General features: G+C 44.8%; 1 protein-coding gene across 2 annotated transcripts in view; it reads right to left on the reverse strand.

Moving 5' to 3' along the window:
* Positions 1-10,995: 10,995 nt before the first annotated feature.
* LTBP3 (latent transforming growth factor beta binding protein 3) overlaps positions 10,996-26,076 on the reverse strand; it is a 105,508-nt gene continuing 90,427 nt past the window's right edge. Inside the window, exons 19-24 of one of the 2 annotated variants that reach the window (XM_073658359.1) lie at positions 21,309-21,437; positions 19,286-19,423; positions 17,928-18,083; positions 16,998-17,081; positions 12,794-12,925; positions 10,996-11,258 (exon numbers count right to left, since the gene is read on the reverse strand). In XM_073658359.1, the coding sequence (XP_073514460.1) occupies positions 11,107-11,258; positions 12,794-12,925; positions 16,998-17,081; positions 17,928-18,083; positions 19,286-19,423; positions 21,309-21,437 (791 nt within the window). In that variant the 3' untranslated portion in view covers positions 10,996-11,106. The remainder of the gene's footprint in view (positions 11,259-12,793; positions 12,926-16,997; positions 17,082-17,927; positions 18,084-19,285; positions 19,424-21,308; positions 21,438-26,076) is intronic. The other variant, XM_073658360.1, reaches the window with a different exon arrangement.

The raw sequence follows: 26,076 nt of genomic DNA on the forward strand, positions 1-26,076 counted from the left end.
TGACCTTAGCTTCACCATGACTAACGATACACATCGAGTAAGATTTCCCGACACCATGGTGATTAAGGACGAACTTGGTGTCCTATCTACAGATTTATTTTCTAAACCAACTGACCGTAACAGCTTGTTACATTTTACCAGTAACCACCCTAAGGCCATGAAATGCTCAATTCCTAAGTCACAGTTCAGAAGGGTCAACAGAATAGTCACCAGTGAGCAACTAAGACAAACAAGAACCCATGAAATGAAAGAAAAATTCCTAGAAAGGGGATATCCCCCGGCCATTCTTGATCAACAACAATCTGAGCCCCGAGTTGGCCGTACCACTACAAAAGATCGCATCCCATTGGTACACACATTTCATTCATACGCATACATACTCCACAAGGCCATACGCAGACACTGGAACATATTGGGGACTGGTTACCCCGGTATTTCCGCTTTCCAAGTACCATTTTTACCTTGTTTTAAACGACCAGCTAATCTGAAGGACTCTTTGGTACGTGCTGACATCGGCAGCACCAAACAGGGACCCCAACAGAGATTTTTACAGAATCCCAAAATGGGAACGTTCCCATACCTCCAATGTAGGCAATGTAACAACGTACTAAGGGGTAACCTTGTCCATCATCCACACACTGGCAAGAAATATCAAATAAATTTTTTTTTGACTTGCGATACATCCTTTGTGGTGTACTTGATCAAATGCCCTTGTGGCCTGATCTATGTAGGAGAGACCACCCAGCCCATCAGGGACAGGATATCGAAACATAAGTCCACTATACGGTGTAAGAATTTATTATTACCCATCCCATTACACTTCATTACAGCGGGGCACCATATCTCCCAATTGAAATATCAGGTTTTGGAACAAGTGCGTCCACCACGGAGGAGTGGCGACCGTATACGCCTTTTGAAACTACGCGAGGCATATTGGATACATGAACTCCAGTCCCTCGCTCCCAAGGGTCTGAATAGGGACTATGATTTATTATCTTTCAGTTAATATGTCATTTCCCATCGTTGTTTTTCTCTTCTAGGAAATAGCATTAAGGGATTCCATTTTTCTCTTTGTGATTGTACCTTTAAACCCTGTCATGATACTTTAAAAATGTGTGTTCCCGCAGTTCCAATTCTACATATACTGTACTTATGTGATCTGTTTCTATTACTTATGCAGTACATTTGTATTACAGATGGCGTTGTCATTCTCTTATCATTACCTTCTGGGGCACCCTCTATGGATCAATCACATCGCTATTACATAGAAAACCCGCCGCACACTCCTGGCTTTAGAGCGCGCACTTCCGGGACAGTGGAACGCACGCTCACATCTCCAGCGCTGCCACAGACTATTTTCTCAAATGGATGTGCGCACGCGCCGCGGTTCACGTCCAGTGACGTCACTGCCGAAATCCCGCCCGTCATCACCGCACTAGATCTATTGGCAGACAGCCTCCGTCCACAATAGTGGGGTCACCGCCCCCCCATGACAGAACACCACCCCTATCACCCCTGCACTGCATCACATTGGTCCCCTTTTGACCTAGTCCCGCCCCTCAAGCATTTAAGCATTGCAAAGTGGGCTTAGGCATTGGGACTAACACTGAACCAGCGGTGGATACCGCGTTCCAGCTCCCAGACCACCTTATACAGCATCACAGGTATATGTTACTCTGCACACCCCTTTTTTGTATTTAACACCACAGCCCTCATTTTAATGGGTTGCTTATGTGGATCTTTAGGACAGTGATGCACATCTCCTGAGGCACATCGCCCGATCTCTCCCTACACACCTAAGTTTTCAGCAGTGTGGTATGTCTCCCTATTAAGCTGGGATACTGTTTGGTCTTCTGAGGCAGATATAGGAATGAGAGATATTTTACATGTGACACTAATTCTCAGATGTATAGTACTTTATTTGTTTTGCTTTGTTTTGTTCATCATTTCTGTCCAGGCCTATTTCATGAGTTTATTTTTTTTTTAATTCTGTGGAAACAGGGTTGAAAAGCAATGTCTGACTTTAATTTGTTAATTTTCCAAGATTTTTAATTTATTATTACTTTTGTCAGATTCAAGTTATTTCTGTGACCATTGTGCGTTTTTCTTTCATTAAACGAGGGCTACCAACAATTTTGACCATGTGTGTAATATAGCATTCATACTGAAGAAGGAATGAGAGGTGTGTATATTTTTCTGGCCATTTTGAGAGTTTCATAGAACAAACAAATGTAATGCTCCAGATTCTCAACTAGCTCAAAGGAAGGTCAATATTATAGCTTCTCAAATCAGCCAAACTGTTTTCAGCTGGGCTAACATACTTGTGCAACGGTTTTCTAAACATCCATTAGCCTTCTTACACAGTTAGCAAACACAATGTACCATTAAAACACTGGAGTGGTGGTTGTTGGAAATGGGCCTCTATACACTTGTGTAGATATTGCAATAAAAACAAGACGTTTGCAGCTAGAATAGTCATGTACCACATTAACAATGTATAGAGTGTATTTCTGATTCATTTAATGTTAGCTTCATTGAAAAAAAATGTGCTTTTCTTTCAAAAATAATTACATTTCTAAATGACCCCAAACTTTTGAACGGTAGTGTATATCTATCTATATATATATAGAGTACAGACTAAAAGTTTGGACACACCTTCTCATTTAAAGATTTTTCTGTATTTTCATGACTATGAAAATTGTACATTCACACTGAAGGCATCAAAACTATGAATTAACACATGTGGAATTATATACTTAACAAAAAAGTGTGAAACAACTGAAAATATGTCTTATATTCTAGGTTCTTCAAAGTAGCCACCTTTTGCTTTGATGACTGCTTTGCACACTCTTGGCATTCTATTGATGAGCTTCAAGAGGTAGTCACCGGAAATGGTTTTCACTTCACAGGTGTGCCCTGTCAGGTTTAATAAGTGGGATTTCTTGCCTTATAAATGGCGTTGGGACCATCAGTTGTGATGTGCAGAAGTCTCGTGGATACACAGCTGATAGTCCTACTGAATTATGGCAAGAAAAAAGCAGCTAAGTAAAGAAAGACGAGTGGCCATCATTACTTTAAGAAATGAAGGTCAGTCTGTGCGAAAAATTGGGAAAACTTTGAAAGTGTCCCCAAGTGCAGTTGCAAAAACCATCAAGCGCTACAAAGAAACTGGCTCACATGAGGACCGCCCCAGAAAAGGAAGACTAAGAGTCACCTCTGCTTCTGAGGATAAGTTTATCCGAGTCACCAGCCTCAGAAATCGCAGGTTAACAGCAGCTCAGATTAGAGACCAGGTCAATGCCACACAGAGTTCTAGCAGCAGACACATCTCTACAACAACTGTTAAGAGGAGACTTTGTGCAGCTGGCCTTCATGGTAAAATAGCTGCTAGGAAACCACTGCTAAGGACAGGCAACAAGCAAAAGAGACTTGTTTGGGCTAAAGAACCCAAGGAATGGACATTAGACCAGTGGAAATCTGTGCTTTGGTCTGATGAGTCCAAATTTGAGATCTTTGGTTCCAACCACCGTGTCTTTGTGCGACGCAGAAAAGGTGAACGGATGGACTCTACATGCCTGGTTCCCACCGTGAAGCATGGAGGAGGAGATGTGATGGTGTGGGGGTGCTTTGCTGGTGACACTGTTGGGGATTTATTCAAAATTGAAGGCATACTGAACCAGCATGGCTACCACAGCATCTTGCAGCGGCATGCTATTCCATCCGGTTTGCTTTTAGTTGGACCATCATTTATTTTTCAACAGGACAATGACCCCAAACACACCTCCAGGCTATGTAAGGGCTATTTGACCAAGAAGGAGAGTGATGGGGTGCTACGCCAGATGACCTGGCCTCCACAGTCACCAGACCTGAACCCAATCGAGATGGTTTGGGGTGAGCTGGACTGCAGAGTGAAGGCAAAAGGGCCAACAAGTGCTAAGCATCTCTGGGAACTCCTTCAAGATTGTTGGAAGACCATTTCCGGTGACTACCTCTTGAAGCTCATCAAGAGAATGCCAAGAGTGTGCAAAGCAGTCATCAAAGCAAAAGGTGGCTACTTTGAAGAACCTAGAATATAAGACATATTTTCAGTTGTTTCACGCTTTTTTGTTAAGTATATAATTCCACATGTGTTAATTCATAGTTTTGATGCCTTCAGTGTAAATGTACAATTTTCATAGTCATGAAAATACAGAAAAATCTTTAAATGAGGAGGTGTGTCCAAACTTTTGGTCTGTACTGTATATATATAGTTATGGAATACTACAGGTATTGACAAATATACCTGTTTATCTTTTTGATTATTTGTCAATATTGACTTGTAGGATTTTTACTTCCAATAAGTGGCACTAAAGTTTTAGTCCTCTTCCTCTCTGAAGACACAATTTGCATATATAATTTCCCAGAGGCGCATGCAAGGCATTTACGCCTCCTCATACTGGCGTGCCAGACCTGGCATGTCACTCTCCATAAGGAGAAAACTTACCCCTTAAATCCCAGTCTTAATCTCTGACCCAGCCAAATCAGATCGCATAATTTGCACTGACGAGGTGCAACACCCTGAAACACTGATTTGGCTTTTATCCTATGTCATATTAAAAAGCTTGTTAAAGGGTCGATATTGACTTGTAAGATTGCTACTTCCAATAGGTGGCACTAGAGTTCAAGTCCTCTTCCTCTCTGAAGAGACAATTTGCATATTTGATTATTTGTGAAAACAATTTAGAAGCATATGGAAACATGACAATGTAAAATGATATTTTTATTTTAATGCCCAAAAGTTTGAAAGGAACACTTGCTTCTCTCTTAAAATCATTGACAATATTTTTTTTATTATACTCATCTATAACAAATATTTTAGTATTAAGTGGTTGACTAGGCTTATGACACGTCATTAATATCACATTGGTGTGGATCTGACACTGAGCACCTTCACTGCCAGCTGTTTTAAGCTCTGCTTGCAGTCCGATTTACAAAGTGCACGGAGCTGGCCATTGTCAAGAGCTGCAAAGAATAGGAGCAGAGCTGCAGTTCTCAGCAACAGCAACTACACAGTGAACTGAGCCGTGCCTTTCAACTTCATTTACTATTTATATCCAGCCACTGACAGAGCTGATTGGTAAGGGTGTCGGACACCCATCAATCTGAAATTGATGACCTGTTTGAGGATAGATCCTCCTGGGCAACCCCAAAGTTGTGTTACGTTACTTAAAAACAAAAATGGTTATTGAAAAAATAAAAAAAAACAAGCAAAGAAATAATAATTTAGTAAAACTCTACTTAAAACAATGATTGAAGCCAGACAGCACCTGCCATATAAAGAAAATACATCTTTAACTGCAAGTTATCTCCCAAATTGACCATACAGAGAATGAGAGACAAACTAACAATAAAAATATCATTCATCACAGTAAACAATAAAACAAAGTTCAGGTAAAAAAATGGAAAATTATAGTATTCTATCATTAAAAATTAGCATGGTTTATTGTAATATTATATTGTAATATATGTGTATAAAAGTTTCATCGATCTATCACTATGCATAGCAGTGCATAAATCCTAAAAATGACATCATGACCTTGCAAAACAATAATAAATACCAGCATTTTTTAAGTTCAACACAATATTAATGTTACAGGTAACACAATGAAGAGAGTGTGTGTGTTTTATATTACCGATGAGACTTCATTTCTAATATTAATCTAACGTTTTAATGAGAAGGACATCATCAAAAATCCAGTTCTGTCTTAAACATGTTTTATAAATGTGCCTATAGATATATACTTCTATAATAGAGATAATTGTATGGAGAGCAAGAATTTACTACGCTATGAATATTGATGAATATTAATTTTCTTCTAATTAAACTACTGTTTTAAGATTAAATTAGGCTTGTACCAAAATTATTTATACATTTCTTTATCTTTTTTTTCTCGTTTCATAGCAGGGTATTAATGGAGATTGGATATAGTTACACAGCTAATCTGTTAAAGGGAATGTGTCACTTAATATATTTGCGCCCAAAACTGTCTTTCATGTCACTGAATTGAACCCATGATGGACCTTGATACTCTTGAAACAAGGAATCTTAGATACATTCTGTGTGACTGCAGACTGATGAATTCCCTCGATGATTGCACTGTGCACTGCGGGGATTCGCCGGTGTCTGAGTCGGGATTGGAGGGTAGGTATGAGTTGTACATACTAGCCCGATTAGTGACGCGGCTGTCCAGTGGGCATGGCCTCACTCCATACAAGTGTATGGAGCGAGTTCGCGCCCACTGGGCAGGCTCTGGCTGGGAATATGTATAACACATACATACCCTTAGGTCCCAGCTCAGAAACCAGCGAATCCTCGCAGCACACAGTGCATGCACTGGGGGGGATTCATAAGTCTACAGTCACACAGATTTGGACCAGATAACCCCTTTAAAGACATCATCAACACTGTTCCTATTGGGGTTCACAATCTAATTTCACTATCAGTATGTCTTTGGAGAGTGGGAGGAAACTGAGGTACCAGAAGGAAACCCGCACAAACACGGGGAGAACATACAAACTCCTTGCAGATGTTGTCCTTGGTGGGATTTGAACTCAGAACCCCCAGGGCTGCAAAGAAACAGTGCTAACCACTGAGCCACCGTCCTGCCACATGTGTCATACACCCTTGTTCTTGACAAGTAAAGTTATTCTTGAGTTTAATCTACTGAGTTTTGATGATTCCTTGCCCGATCCTGCAAGCTCGGTGGCTGTCCCTGTGACTGTCAGGAACGGGGGGAGTTGAGCTATGGCGTTCACCTATTGTCAATGATGAATCTAGTGATATCTGCCTCAACTTTTATTACAACGATATTAGCGTTCATTGCAATCCTGCATTCTGATGATAATAAGATGAGTTTTGAAAAATAATCTCTATAAACAAAAGGAAATGTGAGCCTACTGTTAGGCTCTCTGATCCATGTTAAAACTGATATTTCAGAATTTTAATAAATGAAGATGTTAACATGAAAATGCTGAAAAACATTTTTTTACAGCAATTTATGATGATACATCCCCTTTAAGATCACGTCTGGCAGAGTCTACTTAACTTTTATTTGTTTCTCCAAGGATAAATTTAAACTAATAATATACTGTACAGTCTTATGTAAAACATTGGACCCCACTTATCAAATGACATACATGTGAAATGACCACAACCTCTGGAAATGAACCTACAGGGAATCTGTCACCAGGTTTTTGCTATGTAATCTAAGAGCAGCAAGATATAGGAAAAGAGACCCCGATTCCAGGGATGTATCTCATATTAGGCTGTGTGCTGTTTCAATAAAATATGTGTTTGATCAGCAGGAGATTATCACTACAGGACTAGTTGTCTCGTGCCTCCTAGTTCTCCTGCTCTGTTCTACCACGACTCCACTACTGATTAACAGCTTTATGTCAATATACAGTATACACAGAAAGCTGCCAATCAGTGGTGTTATACAGAGCTCAGCATTCTGAGCTCCGCTAGATCTGCTGCAGAGAAAACTGTCATTGTATCACAACTGCTGCACCCAGTAAACTTAAATGATACATTGCTGGAATCAGGGTCTCAGTTCTTGCATCATGCTTCTCTTAGGCTGTGTGCCCATGATGCGTATTTTAAGCGTTTTTGCAGCGGCAAAAACGCTGCAGAAACGCTTAAAAAACGCATGGTAGAAGGTCAGCCATGTTCCCCAATGATAATCCGCGTGTGCTTTGCACATGCTGCGGAAATTTCCGCTGCGGATTATCATTGTGGAAAAAAACGCAGCACTACCAATTATTTTGCGGAAGTGCTGCGTTTTCGCCGCCATTGACTTGCATTAGACAGCATGGATTACGCATCACTGTATATGTAGATGCACATTCCATGCGTTCTAATGTGCGGATGGTACCTAGGTCTAGAGAAGAAGAGACTCTCCTCCGGACCTGGGTACCATAGAAAACTGTAAAAAAAAAGAATAAAATAAAAAATAAATATATACTTACCTTCTGATGGCCCCCACTCTCCTTGTCTTCGCTTGCTGGCAGTTCGCAATGGAATGAAGGACCTGCGCTGACGTCAGAGTCATGTGACGGGTCATGCAACGCTGACGTCCGCAGGTCCTTCAGTCTACCGCTGCCGGCAGCCGGGACGGTGAAGCAAGACAGCGCGGGCCATCGGAGGGTAAGTATATATTTATTTTTTTATTTTTAACCATTCTTTAGGTCACACTATATAAATCCATGCTGTTTGCATGGATTTATATAGTGTGACCAAGTTGACAAGCACTTTCCAAGTGATGCTAAAATCGCTTGGAAAGCGCTTGTCAACCAGCATGCGGAAATGCAAGTGAAGAACGCTTCACATCCGCATGTCCCTGGCAGGAAAACGCATGTACAATCCGCATGTACAATCCGCATGCGTTTTTTTCTGCCAGGGAGATGCAAAAACGCTCAGGAAAAAATCCTGAGCATTTCTGCATCGTGGGCACATAGCCTTAGATGACTTAGAGATTCAAAAGAATTCTCTGTGTCATGGGTTCGTACCAGGTTCGTAAATTGTTTTCTATACTGAAGAGGATACCTTGCTGATCACTTTACGGACCGCAATTACCCCCACTGATCCTGAGAACAGCCCTGTCTGAAGGGAGCTGAAGTTGAGCTTGTGCACCTCTGCTCCATTCACCGTCTGTGCGACTAGCAGAGGGAGCCAAGTGCAGGCAATAATATGCATGCTCAATCTCTGCTCCACTCAACCAAGGCTCTGCTATAAGTACTTGTCTTCCCTAGTAAACAATTCTGGAGTATTTTCTCTTAGGCTATGTGCCCACGATGCAGAAATGAAGCAGAAAATTTCCGCTTCATTTCTGCATATCCTTGCCCGGAAAAATGCGTGCGGAATTTGACACGCGTTTTTGAGGCGTTTTGCACATGCGGAATTGCCTTGCGTTTTTGTAATGCATTGAAGAAGGCAATTCTTCATGCGTAAACGCAAAAATAATGGACATGCTGCGGATTTTTCCGCACATCAAAAACGCTGCGGAAAATTCCGCAGCATGGGCATTGAAATTGCGGATTGTCATTGGGGACCATGGGGGACGGGTTACCAAGCGTTTATGCTGCGCAAATTCCACAGCAAAAACGCATCGTGGGCACGCAGCCTTAGAACTCTGCATTGTTCTTTTCCCTTGTTATTCCTCAAAATGTATAAATAAATTGACAATTAGGAGTTATATTTAACTTTGTCAATATGGTACATAAGTACACAGACGACATAAATTCTTATCAACAAGTTCAAAAGCAGGAATACAAATATTGCTATCTGGCTAAAGAAAAGAATTGTAATTTCTGGGATGGTAAATTCCGCTTAAAGGGCTTTAAACTGTTTTTTTTTTAATTAGGTAGCCTGTCTATAAAAGTGATTGTTCCACAAATAAAGTTCATTTTAACCAATAGATCTTGGAATAATAGCAAGTTGCACAATTAGATGTGTAAATAAAATGTTCCTGTGCTGAGATTATCTTATAAATGTGCCCCTGCTGTGTACTGTGTAATGGATGTGTATTCAAAATTGCAGCAATTCTTAATTAATTATTTTAATATCTAGGTTTTAGCTCTGTGGCAGATAAGTTAAAGGGAACCTGTGACCAGGTTTTTAGCATATGAGGTAAGACGACCACCTTTCAGTCCTGATATACAGTATTCTATAATGCTGTATATATGCCCCCAACCCGACCTGCAAGACAAGAAAAATATTTTATTATACTCACCTACGAGGCGGTCCAGTCCGAGGAGTGATGCTGGTCCTGGTCCGGCGCCTCCCTTCTTTTGATGTCGTCCTCCTTCTTGCTTCATGTGGATGACGCGTCCCTACGTCATCCACACAGTCTCCCCGGCATCACGCTCCTGCGCAAGTGTACTTCTCTGCCCTGACCAGGGCAGAGTAACTTGCTGCAGTATGCATGCGCTGGCGCTTTTTGACCTTTTCCGGCGCATGCACTCGACAGGGCAGAGAAGTACGACTGTGCAGGCGCGCGACTGCGAGGACAATGTGTGGATGACATATGAGATGTGTCATCCACACGAAGCAAAAAGGAGGACGGCATTGCAAGAAGAAGGGAGACACCAAACCAGAACGAATGACACCCCTCAGACCGGACTGCCCTGCAGTTGAGTATAATAAAATGTATTTTTCTAGTCTTGCAGGCCAGATTGAATGCCTATATACAGCATTATAAAATGCTGTATATCAGGGCAGAAAGGTGGTGGTCTCACCTCATATTGTAAAAACCTGGTGACAGGTTCTCTTTAACTTTTTTCGTTTTACATGAACATAATGTTTAAAGTGAACCTAACAGCTGATACATTCTGTCTAATCCACAGGCAGCATGTATCAGTCACCAGCTGTATGAATTCAGCCATACCCAGCTGACTTCATACAGCCAGTGCCTGATACATGGTGCCTGTGGATTGGGCAGCATGTATCAGTTGCTTGAGGGTGTATATATATATTTTTAGAGAAATAGCAAAATCAAAGTATCGAAGATCTGAATAAAGAATTAGAAAGAAATAGAAATTAGCCAACGTTGCATATTTATGACACACCACCTTTCATACTTCCCGGTTGGGAGCTGAACCATTTATTATTGGTGGACATCCACATGCCTAAAAAAGTGCATTTGCCTTTGAAACTGGCTTATATATAATAGTTAAAAACCTTTAAATATTATCGGTTTATATGTACATTAATATCTAAATGATAAAGAAACTCAAGTCCGTAATACCATAATCCGCATGCAAACAGATAGCATATCTTCTGCATCGGTATACACGCCCATATACATATAGACACTTTTCCTACTACTTGGATATAGGTCGAGAGCATTATGCCTGTACAAGAGGGGTGTATATGGGTCCCCTTTTCATAAATATCCAGACAATATAAGCATGAGTCTTTGCTGAACAAAGATTTACCGCAAAGAACATATTTCTCAATTCTTTAATCCATGTCACATCTCGTTTTCCATGATGAAGAGTTTGTGAGTCTTACTTTGTTGAGGCACATCATTATTGACAGGTAATGATCTAGTGACAGGGAAGATCATGCTATCTTTTCCTCTGTAGCACACATATGTGAGGATGTCGAGATCGTGTGTAACCTGCTTTACACACACACCGGAATGACCCCATTGTATTTATACAGCGGCTGTTTTTGCAGAGAGCTCCTCTTGGATTCTTTTGTCTGCATTCATCCAGATCTGTCAGAACAAGCAAAATTCTAAATAATCATGTAAAACTGCCAAAATTCTATTAGTATACATCTTTCCACTATTAGTTATTATTCTCCATATTCTAGGTTTATCCCTAAACGGGGTTATCCCATAAAAAAACATTAATCGCCTATCTACAGGATAGGTGGCAAATGTAACGATTCCACCCCTCAGTGTGTCTTAGGATGCAGTGATTGACAGCTCAGTCATCCACTCTAGTGCAGGGGTATGCTGAGCTGTCTGTGTTTTGATTGACAGCTCGACTGTCCCATCTGAGACTGGGAGGTGCGGAGCTCTTGTTAGATGCTCCCTGTTCCCTTGATTGCTCAGTTTCTTAACTGGACTGGCCGTCCCAGATAGCTACCAGCCGTAGCTTCAGCTCAGTGTGGTTTGTTTCCTCTGTGACTAGTGCTTTGTTTATTGATCTATCGCTGCCTAACCTTGGACCTCGTTCTGACCATCCGTTTACAGTATATAACCCCTTTGCTCTGATCCAATATACTCCTGGTATTTTTACCTCGGACCGTTACCTAACTACACCTTTGTTTTTTCCCTCTGTTTATGACGTACCCTCCTGGCTATTGACCTCAGACCTCCTTGACCATCCTGACTCATGGCTTGTCCATGAGAAGTGACTCAGCATCACAGCAAATGTCTGTATCGGGAGAGACTCCATCACTGATCACTAGATGGGGATTCCCGAGGCCACCGTTCCTGCTCACTTCATGACCACAGAGAGTAGGGGTTTTAATAGAGAACTGGTCATGCCTGCCCAGTTACGCTTCATTGAATGTATATTGGCTTGATGGAAACATGCTTGAATACCTACAACTCCTCAATGTGATAGTGTGGTGAACATAAATGCGCTTGCTCAATACCTCCATTCTAGTGATTATACATTTATCATGTATTCTGTGGATAGTGGATAATTGTTTACTTTATGTTTTTAATAACCGCTTTAACTTTTTAATTAAAACCATGATACCTTTTTTTACTCCATGGCACAGAATGTTGTACATTTTAATCACGGAATGCCCATGCTGGATTTACCCATTTGTTTCCATAGTCAATAGTGAATGGGGCATCTAAAGTGTTTGACAGAGAAAGGAAACTTCTTATTTATGGAGATTTCTGCACCTTGGTGCCAGTTAGGTTACAATGGCAACCAGGGGCATATAAAACACCCCCAAGTTTACCAAAAGTACCTATTCATTAGGTATTTCCAAAGGAAAGGCTTATAGATTGCTTGTTACCATGACTAAGGACAGTTCTATGTCCAAAACACAGGTTTAGGTTTTCGCCTTGATGCAGTATTTTTAATGTACCTGGAACCTTTTAAGCTGTACTAATAAATTGGTGAGGTTTTATATCCAAACGGCTGGATACCTTCATTTGCTTTGTCTATCGATGTCTTGTCATTGTTACCCTGACAGGCAATAATCCTTAGGAAAACCAGGCAGGACAGTAAAATAGAAGGGCAACTAAAAGCAACACACATTTATCTAGTGAAAGTTTTGACTCACCATTGCAGCGTGTTCTAGTGATGTCCAGTTGGAATCCACTCTGGCACTCACATGAAACTCCATGAGTACCTCTCACACAACGTCCATTGGTACAATGACACTCCTCAGACACCTCCTCTGAGCTGTCACCATCTAAAAGGAGAGATATCAATTGTGTGAGGGCCACCTTTCCTCTTCAACTGATCCCAGGGAAAAAGGTTGGCGTACGGTGCATTCATGGTGATGCTAAGGGCTACCTCATGGCCAGAGTGGACATTGAAATGGCCCACGGTACTGAGGCCCTCAAGGTCAGCGTCGTTCAGGATAGGTTGCACCCTATGATTATAGGTCGGGACTTTTATTTATTTTGGGATCTGTGGGGGAAGGGTTCTGGGTTCGTTGGCTCTGATAAGAAACTAGTTAACCCTGATGAGGAATCACCACACCCAGAGTCAGATGGGTTTCCCTTTTGTGTCCTGGTGGAGGATAATAATAATAATCTTTATTTTTATATAGCACCAACATATTCTGCAGCGCTTTACATACATTATGGGCACTGTCCCCAATGGGGCTCACAATCTAGATTCCCTATCAGTATGTCTTTGGAGTGTGGGAGGAAACCCACGCAAACACGGGGAGAACATACAAACTCCTTGCAGATGTTGTCCTTGGTGGGATTTGAACCCAGGACCCCAGCGCTGCAAGGCTGCAGTGCTAACCACTGACCCATCATGCTGCCCATGGGATGAGGAGGTAGTGTCCCCTGAGTCTGACATTCCGGAGTTAGGGATGACCAGCGAGAATTTTGGGTCTGCCCAACATAGGGACCTAACTCTGAGGGAAGCCTTTAATAATGTCACGGTCATAAATGGGGTCGCACAGGAGCCTGGTGCTGACACCAGATTTCCCCATTTTATGATGAGTGGAAAGTTGTACCGTGTTACAAAAGTGAGGGAGGAGCTTGTGAAACAATTACTGGCCTTATAGACGGAAGGTATTGGACATGGCCCATTCACATATCTTGGGGGGACATCTGGGAGTGGAAAAAATGCAGGAAAGGATCGAGTAGAGGATCTATTGGCTTGGGTGTCACCAGGAAATATTAAAGTATTGCAGGTCCTGCCCTACGTACCAGTTAACCGCCCCCACCTCTCATTTTTGAAGTCCCCTCGTGCCATTGCCCATTATTGAAGTGCCATTCGAGAGAATTGCTATGGACTTGTTCGGTCCCTTGGTTAAATCTGCTCGTGGGCATCAATATATATTGGTCATCTTGGGCTATGCCACCCGCTATCCTGAAGCGATCCCTCTGAGAAACTCCTCCGCCAAGAGTATAGCTTGTGAGTTAGTCCATGTTTTCTCCTGGACGGGGTTGCTAAAGGAGATTCTGACCAACCAGGGAACACCTTTTATGAGTAAGGTGATGAGGGAGTAGTTCAAGGTCCTGCAAATTTCCTAACTGAGAACGTCAGTATACCATCCTCAGACAAATGGCCTCGTGGAGAGGTTCAACAAAACCCTGAAGAGTATGCTGAGGAAGGCCATAGAAAAGGATGGAAGAGACTGGGACTGTCTCCTGCCATATCTATTGTTCTCTATCTGAGAGGTCCCACAGTCCTCTACTGGGAACTCCTGTATGGCTGACATCCACAGGGTCTCCTGGACTTAGCGAAGGAAACCTGGGAAGCTGAGGACACGCCCCACAGGAGTGTCATTGAGCACGTAACCCTGATGCAGGAGAGGATTGCGAAGGTGATGCCCATCGTAAAAGAACATATCCTCCAGGCACAGGAGGCGCAGGCCAGGGTCAGAAAGAGTGTGCCAGTTCAGTTCTGGTGACAGAGACCTCATCTTGATTTCTATCGTGGAAAGTAAGTTTTTGGCCAAGTGGCAAGGACCATATGAAGTGGAAAAGGTTGGTGAAGTGAAGTACAAGATTTATCAACCAGGACGACGTAAGCCATACCAATTATACCACGTCAACCTCTCAAGCCGTGGCAAGACAGAGAAGCGGTTGAAGCTCCATGCTTCCTGGTCAAACCAGAAGGTGAGGTTGGAGGAGTCGCAATAGCGGAGACGTTAACGAAGGCCCAAAAACAGCAGTGTCGGGAATTGCTGCAGAAGAACAGGCATCTGTTCTCGGAATTGCCGGGCTGCACAAGGGTCATAGAACACAAGGTTCTGACAGAGCCACATGTGCAGGTGAACTTGAAACCCTATCTGATACCTGAGGCTCGAAAAGGGTTGATCTCCAAAGAGGTGGCTCGTATGCTGAAACTCTGAGTCATTGAATAATCCAAGAGCGGTTGGTCAAGCCCGATTGTCTTGGTCCCAAAGCTTAATGGTGAATGGAGACTATCGGAAGTTAAATGAGGTCTCCAAATTCGACACATATCCCATGCCACGCGTTGATGAGCTAATCGAGAGACTTGGGCCAGCAAGGTACATAACCACCTTGGATTTGACGAAGGGATATTGGCAGATCCCCATGGCACAGGGAGCCAAGGAGAAGACTGCCTTTTCTACGCCAGACGGATGCTTCTAGTATGTCCGGATGCCGCTTGGACTGCAGGGGGCCCCTGCAACCTTTCAGAGAGCCATGGATCAAATCCTTGCACCGCATAAGAAATACGCCGCAGCATACCTGGACGATATTGTTATTTTCAGCCCAGACTGGGAGAGTCATCTGGAAAAGGTCCAGTCGGTGTTTGATGCTCTAAGGAAGGCGGGGTTTTCAATAAACCCGAAGAAATGTGTTATGGGGAAAGAAGAAGATCAAACCCCAAGTCATTAAAGTTGAGGCAATCCAAACCTGGCCGAGACCACTGTCAAAAAAGCAGGTTAGAGCCTTCCTGGGGATTTTGGGATACTACAAGAGGTTCATCTCAAACTTCGCCATGATGGCCCGGCCTCGCCCCAGACTGACCTCCTTAAGGAGACAAAATCAGCTATGGCCAAGTGGACTGCAGAAGCAGAGACGGCCTTTCAAGAAATGAAAGTGGCTCTGTGTAGGCAACCGGTTCTGGTAATCCCAGACTTTAAGAAAGAATTTGTACTCCAAACAGATGCTTCAGATCTCGGTTTGGGAGCAGTCCTTTCCCAGGAGATTCACGGAGAGGAGCACCCTATTCTCTACCTGAGTAGGAAGCTGTCCTCATGTGAGAGGAATTATTCGGTCATAGAGGAGTGCTTGGCCATAAAGTGGGCGGTGGACACATTACGGTACTATCTGTTAGGATGTAAGTTTAGGTTGGTATCCGACCATGCCCCACTCAAATGGATTTGGGAAACAAAGGGTAAAAATGCTAGGGTCACCCGCTGGTTCTTAGCCCTACAAGATCTCAACTTCCATGTAGAGCATCGAGCAGGGAAGCTACATGGTAATGCCGATGCCTTCTCGAGAATCCCCTGTCTGTGGGTAGAACGTGCCAAGCCCCATGGCTTTAGGCAGAGGGGGGAGGTATGTAAGGTGGCTAATGGTCGCATAATCGATGAGAGGTATGTGTCAGAGATGGCTGTCCTCTGTGATGTAACCCGGAGTGTTTCTCTAGTGCACGTAAGCACTAAAATTTTTTTTGGTGCACCTGGGACCGGGTTACAGGTAGTTTAGAGAGATGGGCGGATCTAGCTACCCACATACCTCACCTCTGGGTGTGGTTAACAGCCTATAAAATGGAGGCTGGTGTTTGGCACATGGTCTGTGTGTCTGGAGGGAGAAGGCCTCCTGTGTGTGGTTGTCTCCAGACTGAGCCGTGTACTGGATGACTACCAACCTGTGTGACCAAAGTGCTTGCTAACCAGAGACTTTGCTAAAAGGACTGTTTTCTTTGTTTTTGCCTGCACCAAAGGCTGTTTGTTTGCATTTTGCTTTTGACCGGTTTATGAAGCAAATAAACCGTTATGGATATTTAAAGGAACGTGCCTTCTGTTTGCCTCCCTTTGCACCCAAGTGAGTATCCCCACAATATATACACACTAAACTCTCCTAATGATTTCTCTGGTCCCAGTAAGGTTTCTGTGCTAGTCTCTGCTCATATTGACCTCCTGCCTCGTGGGATCAAATGCTGGCACAGAAGGCTAGGATTTGCTGGGACCGGAGAATCACTTACAGGAAAATATGCAGCAAGTTCCACACAAGCATCCTCAGCAAATTCACTATGTGTGAACTTACCCAAAATATAAATATAACATATTGATAATAAACAGGGAAACAATTATGCAATACCTCTCCTTGACTTTCTTTTTACATGATGTGAACTGAACTCCCAGAATGAATTTGCACCACTGTGAGAGATTGAACAGGCCAAACCTGAAAAAAAGATAATAAGGAACAAGATATCGTTTTTTCATGTCACAATAAGTTGTAATTCAATACAGAATAAAGTCTGGTTTATGAAAAAATAGGTTAAGGATATTTTTTACAAATATAAACTAACATTTTTATAGCTTTCTTAGCTGTAGGGTCGAATTCTGTCTAAGACCACGGCCCCACTATCAGTATTTGGTCAGTATTTTTTCTCAGGAGTGGGAGCCAAGACCAGGAGTGGGTGATCAATGCAGAATTGGTGACTTGTTTCTATTATACCTTTTCTCTGTTCCTCACCTGGTTTTGGCTCCCACTCCTGAGAAAAAATACTGATCGAATACTGACCAAATACTGATAGTGGGGCCGTGGCCTAACGGTGTATGTCTGAGATGATGATGACTTTGAATTTATAATCGTCTTTGTTAAAGCATGCACATTTATAAAGCAGAGACTGTGAACAAAGGGCAGATTTAGAAAACCTCTTCTCGGTCTGACTCTTTCAATTCGTTTAGAAAGTCTAACTTTTTTTTAACTCTATCCCACACCACTCCGTAATTGTATTGCTGTTCTGTACTTATACAGAAGTTGAGGCTGCACAATTAGTACCGGGTGTCAGCCATCTGTATAATTGACATCTAGTTGCATTAGATGGTATGGGAGACAACTTTGATTCTTGCCAACAAACAGCAGGTGGAAATTAATTGGAAGTTCCTTCTAATTAATTATTATATCAGTTTGGATTATTTGACAACTCATTTTATCAAATTGTTAATTTTGTGTTTAAAAACATTTGAAAAACTTTTTCTAAAACTTAATGTGTATTTCTTTCTTTCTTTTTTAAATCCTTACCATGCCTGGGAGGGCAAGAGTGGCACCTAGGACCCCAACCTTGACCTTGTCGACAGCAACATTCATTTAATGATAGCTGAGGGCCATTCATTTGATGAGAACATATTCCGTCTGTACCTCGTATCATCCAGCAGATGTCCAGACCCTCGGTGCGATCTGAAGTGGAAAATAAAAATATAATTTCAGACTGAGTTGATTTACATTCTGGATACTATCTGCACTCCAGTTATTTTTAGATGCCGCACATGAGGCACATATATAATATAGCATTAGATTAGGTTACTTTGTTTAAAAAATAAGTAATATTTCTTAGGATGTATTTACACAGTTGTATCATGGCTTTGCATGTGGGAAGTTATTTATGGTTATTTATGGTAAAAAAAATAATAATTGGCCTTCCCATTACTTCTCACACAGAGAAGTTGGCATTGAATAAAACCAGCTAATCGGTGGGGTTTCTGTGTGTGGGACCCCAACCGATCTGATTTTGATGACCTATCTTCAGGTTGGGTCATCAATATTATATGCACCTTTAATTTTTTTATATGCTGCTCTCAGAACTGCACATGCTAAGTGACAGACCTGCTTCAGTTGAAAGGAAGAATACCTCTATTTTGTAGATGGCCAAATAGTGCATATTTTGAACAGTTTGACAGGATGCCATATATTTTGAGGGAATCTCTCAGCAAATTTTTGCTATTTAATCTGAGAGCACCAGAATATAGAACAAGAGACCCTGATTATAGTGATGTGTCACTTATTAGGGTGTGTGCGGTAGTTTCAATACAATCAGTGTTTTATCAGCAGGAGATTATCACGGCCGGACTAGGTCTCATGTGCAGCCCAGTCCAGCTATTCTGTGTAACCCCACCCCCACCACTGATTGCCAGCTTGCTCACAGTGTACACAGTAAGCTGCCAATCAGGGGTGTGGGCGGGGTTACACACAGCTCAGCATTCTAAGCACTGCTGCATCTACATCAGACAAAACAGGGATTCTATCAAAACTGCACCAAGCAGCCCAGTAAGTGATACATCGCTGGAATCGGGGCCTCTGCCTCTACATTATGACGCTCTCAGATTCCATAGCAAAACCTGCTGACAGATTCCCTTTAAAAAAATAAAATGAATTTGGGAAACATCTTTCTTTTGATGAATTCCAATCTTACGGGCTCGTAATCGCGTCTTGTCAAGGTTTTACAGTGACCACATACATTTACATGTGGTTTTGCACATGACCTGTGAGGAACCTGGAGGACTGGTTGGCGAAACGTTCTTATACAGCTATTAAAAGATAATTTTATGATTGTCGATAGTATGGTAAAGGCAGAATATTTTAGATGTTTACAACATTCTTACCTAGTTCAGGATTGGGCATGCAGCGCTTGTGTTCAGCATGATATTGCATATGAAGAGGACAGCGACAATAGAAGGAGCCTCGGGTGTTAATGCACTGGCCATTTATACAATTTGACTCATCTACGCATTCATCTACATCTGTAGGGCAACGCACAAAAAGGGTTTATGTATCTGCTTACAGTCTGTAATTATAGGCATTTTAGGAATTATTACAGGGCACAAAAAATATGCCCAAAAAATTAAGAATTTTAAGTATCAATATTAGAATTTCTACAGTTCTGGAGCTGACAGTAAGGGCTCTTTCACACGTCCAGATATTTCCAGTACTGGAAAAACCAGTATCGGTGATGTCCGCATCTGGATCACATATACCGGTGCCTGGGAATCAGCGGTACAGTTAGCGATGTTCTGTCACTCACTGAACTCAGTGCAGGTCAGGGCCCCGCTTGCTGCTGAGAGTCGTTCTCCTCTGCCTCAAGCCACCGCACACGCTGATGCAGAAATGCCGGTCTGATGGATTATAGCGTGGGACACTGGATTATTTCAACTTCAGACAGGTGAGTATAATGATTTTTTTATTTTATTCTTATTTTTACACTTTCTGGGACAGCGGCAGCAGAATACTACTCTCAACATTGTCCCTTGCTCCCGCTGGTCCGTGGAAACACACTGACGTGTGCGCGCACCCATTCATTTGAATGGGTCTGTGTGTGTAAGTGTCTCCGGTACGTGTGAAAACTGTCACCACACATACTGGAGGCACTGACAAGTGAAAGAGCCCTAACATAGTGAACTACACTACTCCACCCAGAGGAATAGATAAACCCTTCCCAATGTAGGACATATCAAGAGTCCATCGTTGGGTAAAGGGGTATGGAGCCAGCTGTGATATACAGCCAGCACCTGTCTCTAATAACAGCAAACAGAGATAGCTACAGTCATGACTGTTTATCCACTTAGACACCCTTAAGTGGTTCATTGCCATTGGCGCACCCTTTCCAGCGCCCATTGTCCCTCAAAAAATCTATTTTGGGGTTCCGAGGTGCCATGACAATCAGTGACTTGCCCCCGTTGCCACCATCTTTTGCACTTTTGTGATCTTTACTATACACTGCAATACTAAGATATTTCAGTATATAGTTGAAGAAATCAAACTATCAAAGGTTCAAGTCCCCTAGAGCAGAGGTCCCCAACCGCCGGTCCGCGGACCAGGACCGGGCCGTTGGGGTTTTTCAGCCGGTCCGCGGCGCCGCTGACAGCTAGCTCCGCGGCCCTGCGCCTGGTCAGAGCTCGCTCTGTGTGGATTTATAATGTTTTCTGCCATAGCCGTGACAGCTCGCAGCTCCCGGCAGAGAACATTATGCAGGACGGGGTGGGGCGTCGGGCGGGTCTTAGTGACGCAGCCCTCCACAGCACAGCATGGTACCTGTTGTACGTCACGGGGCGGGTCTTAGTGACGCGGCCCTCCTGCACAGCATGGTGTGTTCCTGACGGGGTGGGGCGGCAGGCTCTCCTCACTGACACGCCCCCGGCAGAACATGTTATGTGGGGCGTGCTGGGGCAGCAGACTGGCTTCAGTGACGCGGCTCCCGGTACCGGTGTTCAGTGTGTAGCGCTGCTAAGCAGCAGCGCTGTATACACTGACGCTCAATGTACAATGCTGCTACTTAGCAGCGCTGTACACCGAGGTCCCGCCAGCATCCTCCCCATACAGCTCCACCCCTCCATAACCCCACCCCCATATGACCAAAGCCCCGCCCCCACCCCCACCGGGCCATGGAAAACTGGTCTTGCTTAAAGCCGGTCCCTGGTGCAAAAAAGGTTGGGGACCTCTGCCCTAGAGGGACTAAAAATAAAAGGGGTAAATCAACACAAAAAAGGTTTAAGAAATATTAAAAATAAAAAAATATATGTTTTAATTACCCTACCCCCCCTTTTCTCAGTCTGAGAATAAAGACATAACTTTACTTGCTTGTCAGATCCATTAGCTATGTTTTCCACAAATTCTTCAGTTTTTTCTTACCCATGCATTGTAGTAATCGGGTGTCATAATAGTACCCATGTTTGCAGTAACATTCATAGCTGGGTTGTGTATTCACACACTTTCCTTCCTTGCAAATTTCTTGCCCAAATAGCTCACATTCATCAATATCTATAGAAAAGAAATTCATAATTAGAACTACAGCCGCTTGAAACAAGTTTCTGAAAATATTGCATGCACCTATGAATCTGGCCATACGCATTGGATAGCGTTTATTTCTGACACTATGTAAGTAACTATGTGGTCTATTTTGTGACCTCTCAAACTGCAAGGTAAGCTTCCCCAGTAAGGCACAGCCCCGGTTTTAATTGAGCAGGACAGTCCCAAATGTTTTGGGCTGTGAAACTAGTGAGCCCCCAGGATAAAAAAAGAGCCTTCTTTTTACAAAGCCTAAACTAGTGTTAGTTCTAGATCAGGTGCTGCCATTACAAAATGTAAGACTTCTTATCGGAAAAGCCTGGAAAAATTATTTTGTTTCAATTTTTTTGCATTTTTTTGTTTGTACAACAATGGTATCTGCAATGTTCCTTTCTCTATTGGCTCTTGTTATCGCCAGGATGCTAATTGTGCAACTAAGTTGCTACATCTAACTAGTTTTTTCATTTGTAGCCTACCCTAAGGCCGGTTTTACATGCCCATGAAACACGGATCATGCTCAAATTGGAATTACAATATGACCACTGGGTTTTCTGACCAGCCTCATATTCACTTAGCTTAGGAGTCCCAGTGGTCATGCCGTGTATTCTGATTCGAATGCCATCCACAAATGCGTACCTTGTGAAACAGGCCTAATAAAAAATTTTAAAAAACCCATTGTAGCGTCGGCGTCCCTGCCTCCTGCTAGGCAGGGACGCTGTTCCCCTCACCTCTCTGCTCCGTGCCCGGCGGCTTCCTCCCGCTCTGCTGGCAGCGCGCACTGCTTCCTGGCCTCTGTGCTTAGGGCGCGTGCGCGCTCCCCCTCTCTTAAAGGGGCCGCGCGCGCCGTCCTAAGGAGTCCCCGGCCAATGGCCGGAGGACCTCACCATATATAAGGCACCTCCTCCAAAATGGAGGTGCCCGAGCAATGTTGTTGCAAAGCCTTTCAACTCTGCTTCAGCCCTCAGGTCCCGTTACCAGATACCTGCCAGTTACCTGCCAGATCTCTGCTTGATACCTTCCTGATTCCTGTCTATCTGCTTGCATTCCTGCGGTCCGACAGTCTGCCTTCCAACACCTGTCAGTCTGTCTATGGATCTGCCCGCCCGCTCACCTGGGAGCGCTCACCTGCTACCTGCCTGCTAGCCTACCTGGAGGCTCTGCCGTCACTTGCCGTGACCACCTGCCTGTCCAGAGACTCCTGCCCGCTCACCTGGGAGCGCTCACCTGCTACCTGCCTGCTAGCCTACCTGGAGGCTCTGCCGTCACTTGCCGTGACCACCTGCCTGTCCAGAGACTTTTGCCCGCTCACCTGGGAGCGCTCTCCTGCTACCTGCCTGCTAGCCTATCTGGAGGCTCTGCCGTCACTTGCCGTGACCACCTGCCTGTCCAGAGACTCTTGCCCGCTCACCTGGGAGCGCTCACCTGCTACCTGCCTGCTAGCCTATCTAGAGACTCTTTCCCCGCTGTCACTTGCCGTGACCACCTGCCTGTCTAGAGACTCTTATCCTGCTGTCACTTGCCATGACCACCTGCCTGTCTAGAGACTCTTACCCTGCTGTCACTTGCCATGACCATCCGCCTGTCAAGAGACTGTCCCCGTCACTTGCCGTGACCTCCTGCCCTTCTACCCAGAGACTGTCCCTGTCACTTGCCGTGACTACCTGCCCGCCTTCCCTGGGAGCCACCCGCTTCCTTACAAGGACTACCCCTTTGTATAGTTGCTCTGAGGTTCCACCTCCCAGACCCGTTACAGTTTGCTCGGGCCATGGAACCCGGTGGCACCCAAGCTCCCTCGCTCTCGGACCTATGTCATGAACTTTCCCGTCAGAGGTCCCAACAGGAGTCCATCCTGAGCCACCTGCGTAGTGTTAACTCCCGCCTGGACACACTGACTACCTCTTCGGGACCTGCTTCCAGTCGCACGACTCCTACCCTGGCAGCGTCGCTGCCCATCAATTCCATGGCATCTCTTCCCAGTCCCCGCCTCACCGCCCCGCCTCGTTTTGGCGGAGATCCCGGTCAGGCACGGGGCTTCATTAACCTGTGCACTCTGCACTTCGAACTGTTGGCACACCAGTTTTCCACCGACCGAGCCAAAGTAGCATTCATCATGTCCCATTTCACGGGGGAGGCGCTGGCTTGGCTAAATCCTCTATGGGAGAGAGGAGACCCCCTGGTGTCCAACCTGCCAGCCTTTCTCACGGCTTTCCGGAAGGTCTTCGACAAACCAGGACGGAAGACCTCATCCGCCTCATCTCTGCTACGCCTCCGCCAAGGAAGTCTCACCGTGGGCCAATATGCCATACGTTCCGTACCCTTGCTTCGGAGCTTGCCTGGGATAACGACGCCCTGGTGTCCGTCTTCTGGGAGGGTCTGTCCGGCCGTATTAAAGATGAACTCGCCGGTCGGGACATTCCTACCACTCTCGACGACTTAATTACACTTGCCACCCGGATTGACATCCGGTTCCAGGAGCGCACCAAAGAGGCCACCCGTGAGAGGAGGTTTCCACGCCTTGCCCCTACCTTCCAGAAACCCGTCACTTCCTCCGTTACTCCCCCGGCGCACTCACCCGAGCCTATGCAGGTCGACCAGACCAAGATGGTCAAGACCCGTCAAGAATTACGCCGTGCCGAGGGGAGCTGCTTCTACTGTGGCAGTAATGAGCACCGGATCCATTCCTGCCCGGAGAGGTCGGGAAACGCCTGTGTCTAGGATCGCTCAGAGAGGTCGCCCTAGACAGAAATAAACCCTCTCCATCTCTGATGCTGTCGGTCTCTATCATCTGCGGGGAGAACCGTTATTTTGAACTGGCTCAACTTGACTCTGGAGCTGCCGGAAATCTCATTTCTCAGTCCCTGGTAGAGAAATACCGCATTCCCACCAAACCTCTGGCTGTACCCTTATCTGTCGCCGCCGTGGATGGGGGCCTCTTACCACATCCCATCCAACTCATCACCGAATCCATAACTCTGCAGGTGGGAATGCTGCACTCTGAGAGCATCTTCTTCCATGTTCTGCCTGGACTCTCTCACGCCCTCTTGCTAGGCCTACCTTGGCTCCAGAGACATGCACCCGTGCTTGATTGGCAGACCGGAGAAGTTCTTCGCTGGGGACAGGACTGCCATAAGACTTGTTTAGTTCCCGTTCATCCTGCTCGTCCTTCTCCTACCCCAGCCAATCTACCCGGCCTACCGGTTCCCTATTGGTCTTTTGCGGACGTCTTTAATAAAAGAGAAGCAGAGACATTACCCCCTCATAGACCATACGACTGCCCAATCGACCTGATGCCCGGCGCTACTCCTCCCCGTGGGCGTATTTACCCTTTGTCCGCTGCTGAGACCCGGTCCATGTCTGAATATATTGAGGAGAATCTGGCCCGGGGATTTATCCGGAAATCTACCTCCCCAGCGGGAGCAGGCTTCTTCTTCGTCAAAAAGAAGGATGGCTCACTCCGTCCCTGTATAGACTATAGAGGCCTTAACCAGATCACAGTGAAAAATAAATACCCCCTTCTGCTCATTCCTGATTTATTTGACCGTCTGAGGGGGGCTAAAATCTTCACCAAGCTGGACCTCCGTGGGGCGTATAATCTGGTCCGTATCCGTCAGGGGGATGAATGGAAGACGGCATTCAACACCCGGGACGGCCACTAGGAATACCTTGTAATTCCCTTCGGTCTCTGTAACGCTCCCGCCATCTTTCAAGAGTTGATCAATGACATCTTCCGTGACCTTCTCTACTCCTGCGTGGTGGTGTACCTGAACGACATCTTGATCTTCTCTCCGGATCTTCTCACTCACCGGAGGGGCGTTCGTCAGGTCCTGCTCAGGCTCAGGCAGAACCACCTCTACGCTAAATATGAGAAGTGCCTCTTTGAGCAGACCTCGCTTCCGTTTCTGGGCTACATAATCTCTCAGACCGGCCTACGAATGGATCCTGAGAAACTGTCTGCCATCCAGAAGTGGCTCCGACCAGAGGGGTTGAAGGCTATTCAGCGGTTCCTGGGCTTCGCCAACTACTACCGCCTCTTCATTCCGCACTTCTGTTCCCGGACTGCCCCTATCTCGGCGCTCACCCGTAAGGGCACTAATCCCAGAGAATGGCCGCCCAAAGCAGAGAAGGCCTTCCTTTCCTTAAAACAAGCTTTTTCCTCCGCCCCTGTGCTGCATCGTCCGGACGGCAACAAACAATTCTTCCTAGAAGTCGACGCTTCCTCCTCCGGAGCCGGAGCGGTACTTACCCAAAAGTCGTCTTCCGGAAGAATGGTAACCTGCGGCTTCTTCTCCAAACTCTTCTCCTCTTCTGAGCGCAATTATTCTATAGGAGACCGAGAATTGTTGGCCATTAAGCTGGCACTGGAGGAGTGGCGTTACCTGCTCGAGGGGGCTCTTCACCCGGTAATAATTTACACGGACCACAAGAACTTGGCTTGCCTCCAGAGTGCCCAGAGACTTAACCCGCGCCAAGCCCGGTGGTCCTTGTTCTTCGCCCGCTTTAATTTCATTCTTCATTTTCGCCCGGCTGACAAAAACATCAAAGCTGATGCCTTGTCCTGATCCTTTTTGGTCTCTTATCTTGAGGAGGAGCCTAAACACATCATCGACCCCGC

This window comes from Phyllobates terribilis, unplaced genomic scaffold (assembly GCF_046119375.1).
Source record: "Phyllobates terribilis strain yellow unplaced genomic scaffold, ASM4611937v1 Scaffold_13__5_contigs__length_258822181, whole genome shotgun sequence".
In the NCBI taxonomy this organism is placed as follows: Eukaryota; Metazoa; Chordata; class Amphibia; order Anura; family Dendrobatidae; genus Phyllobates; species Phyllobates terribilis.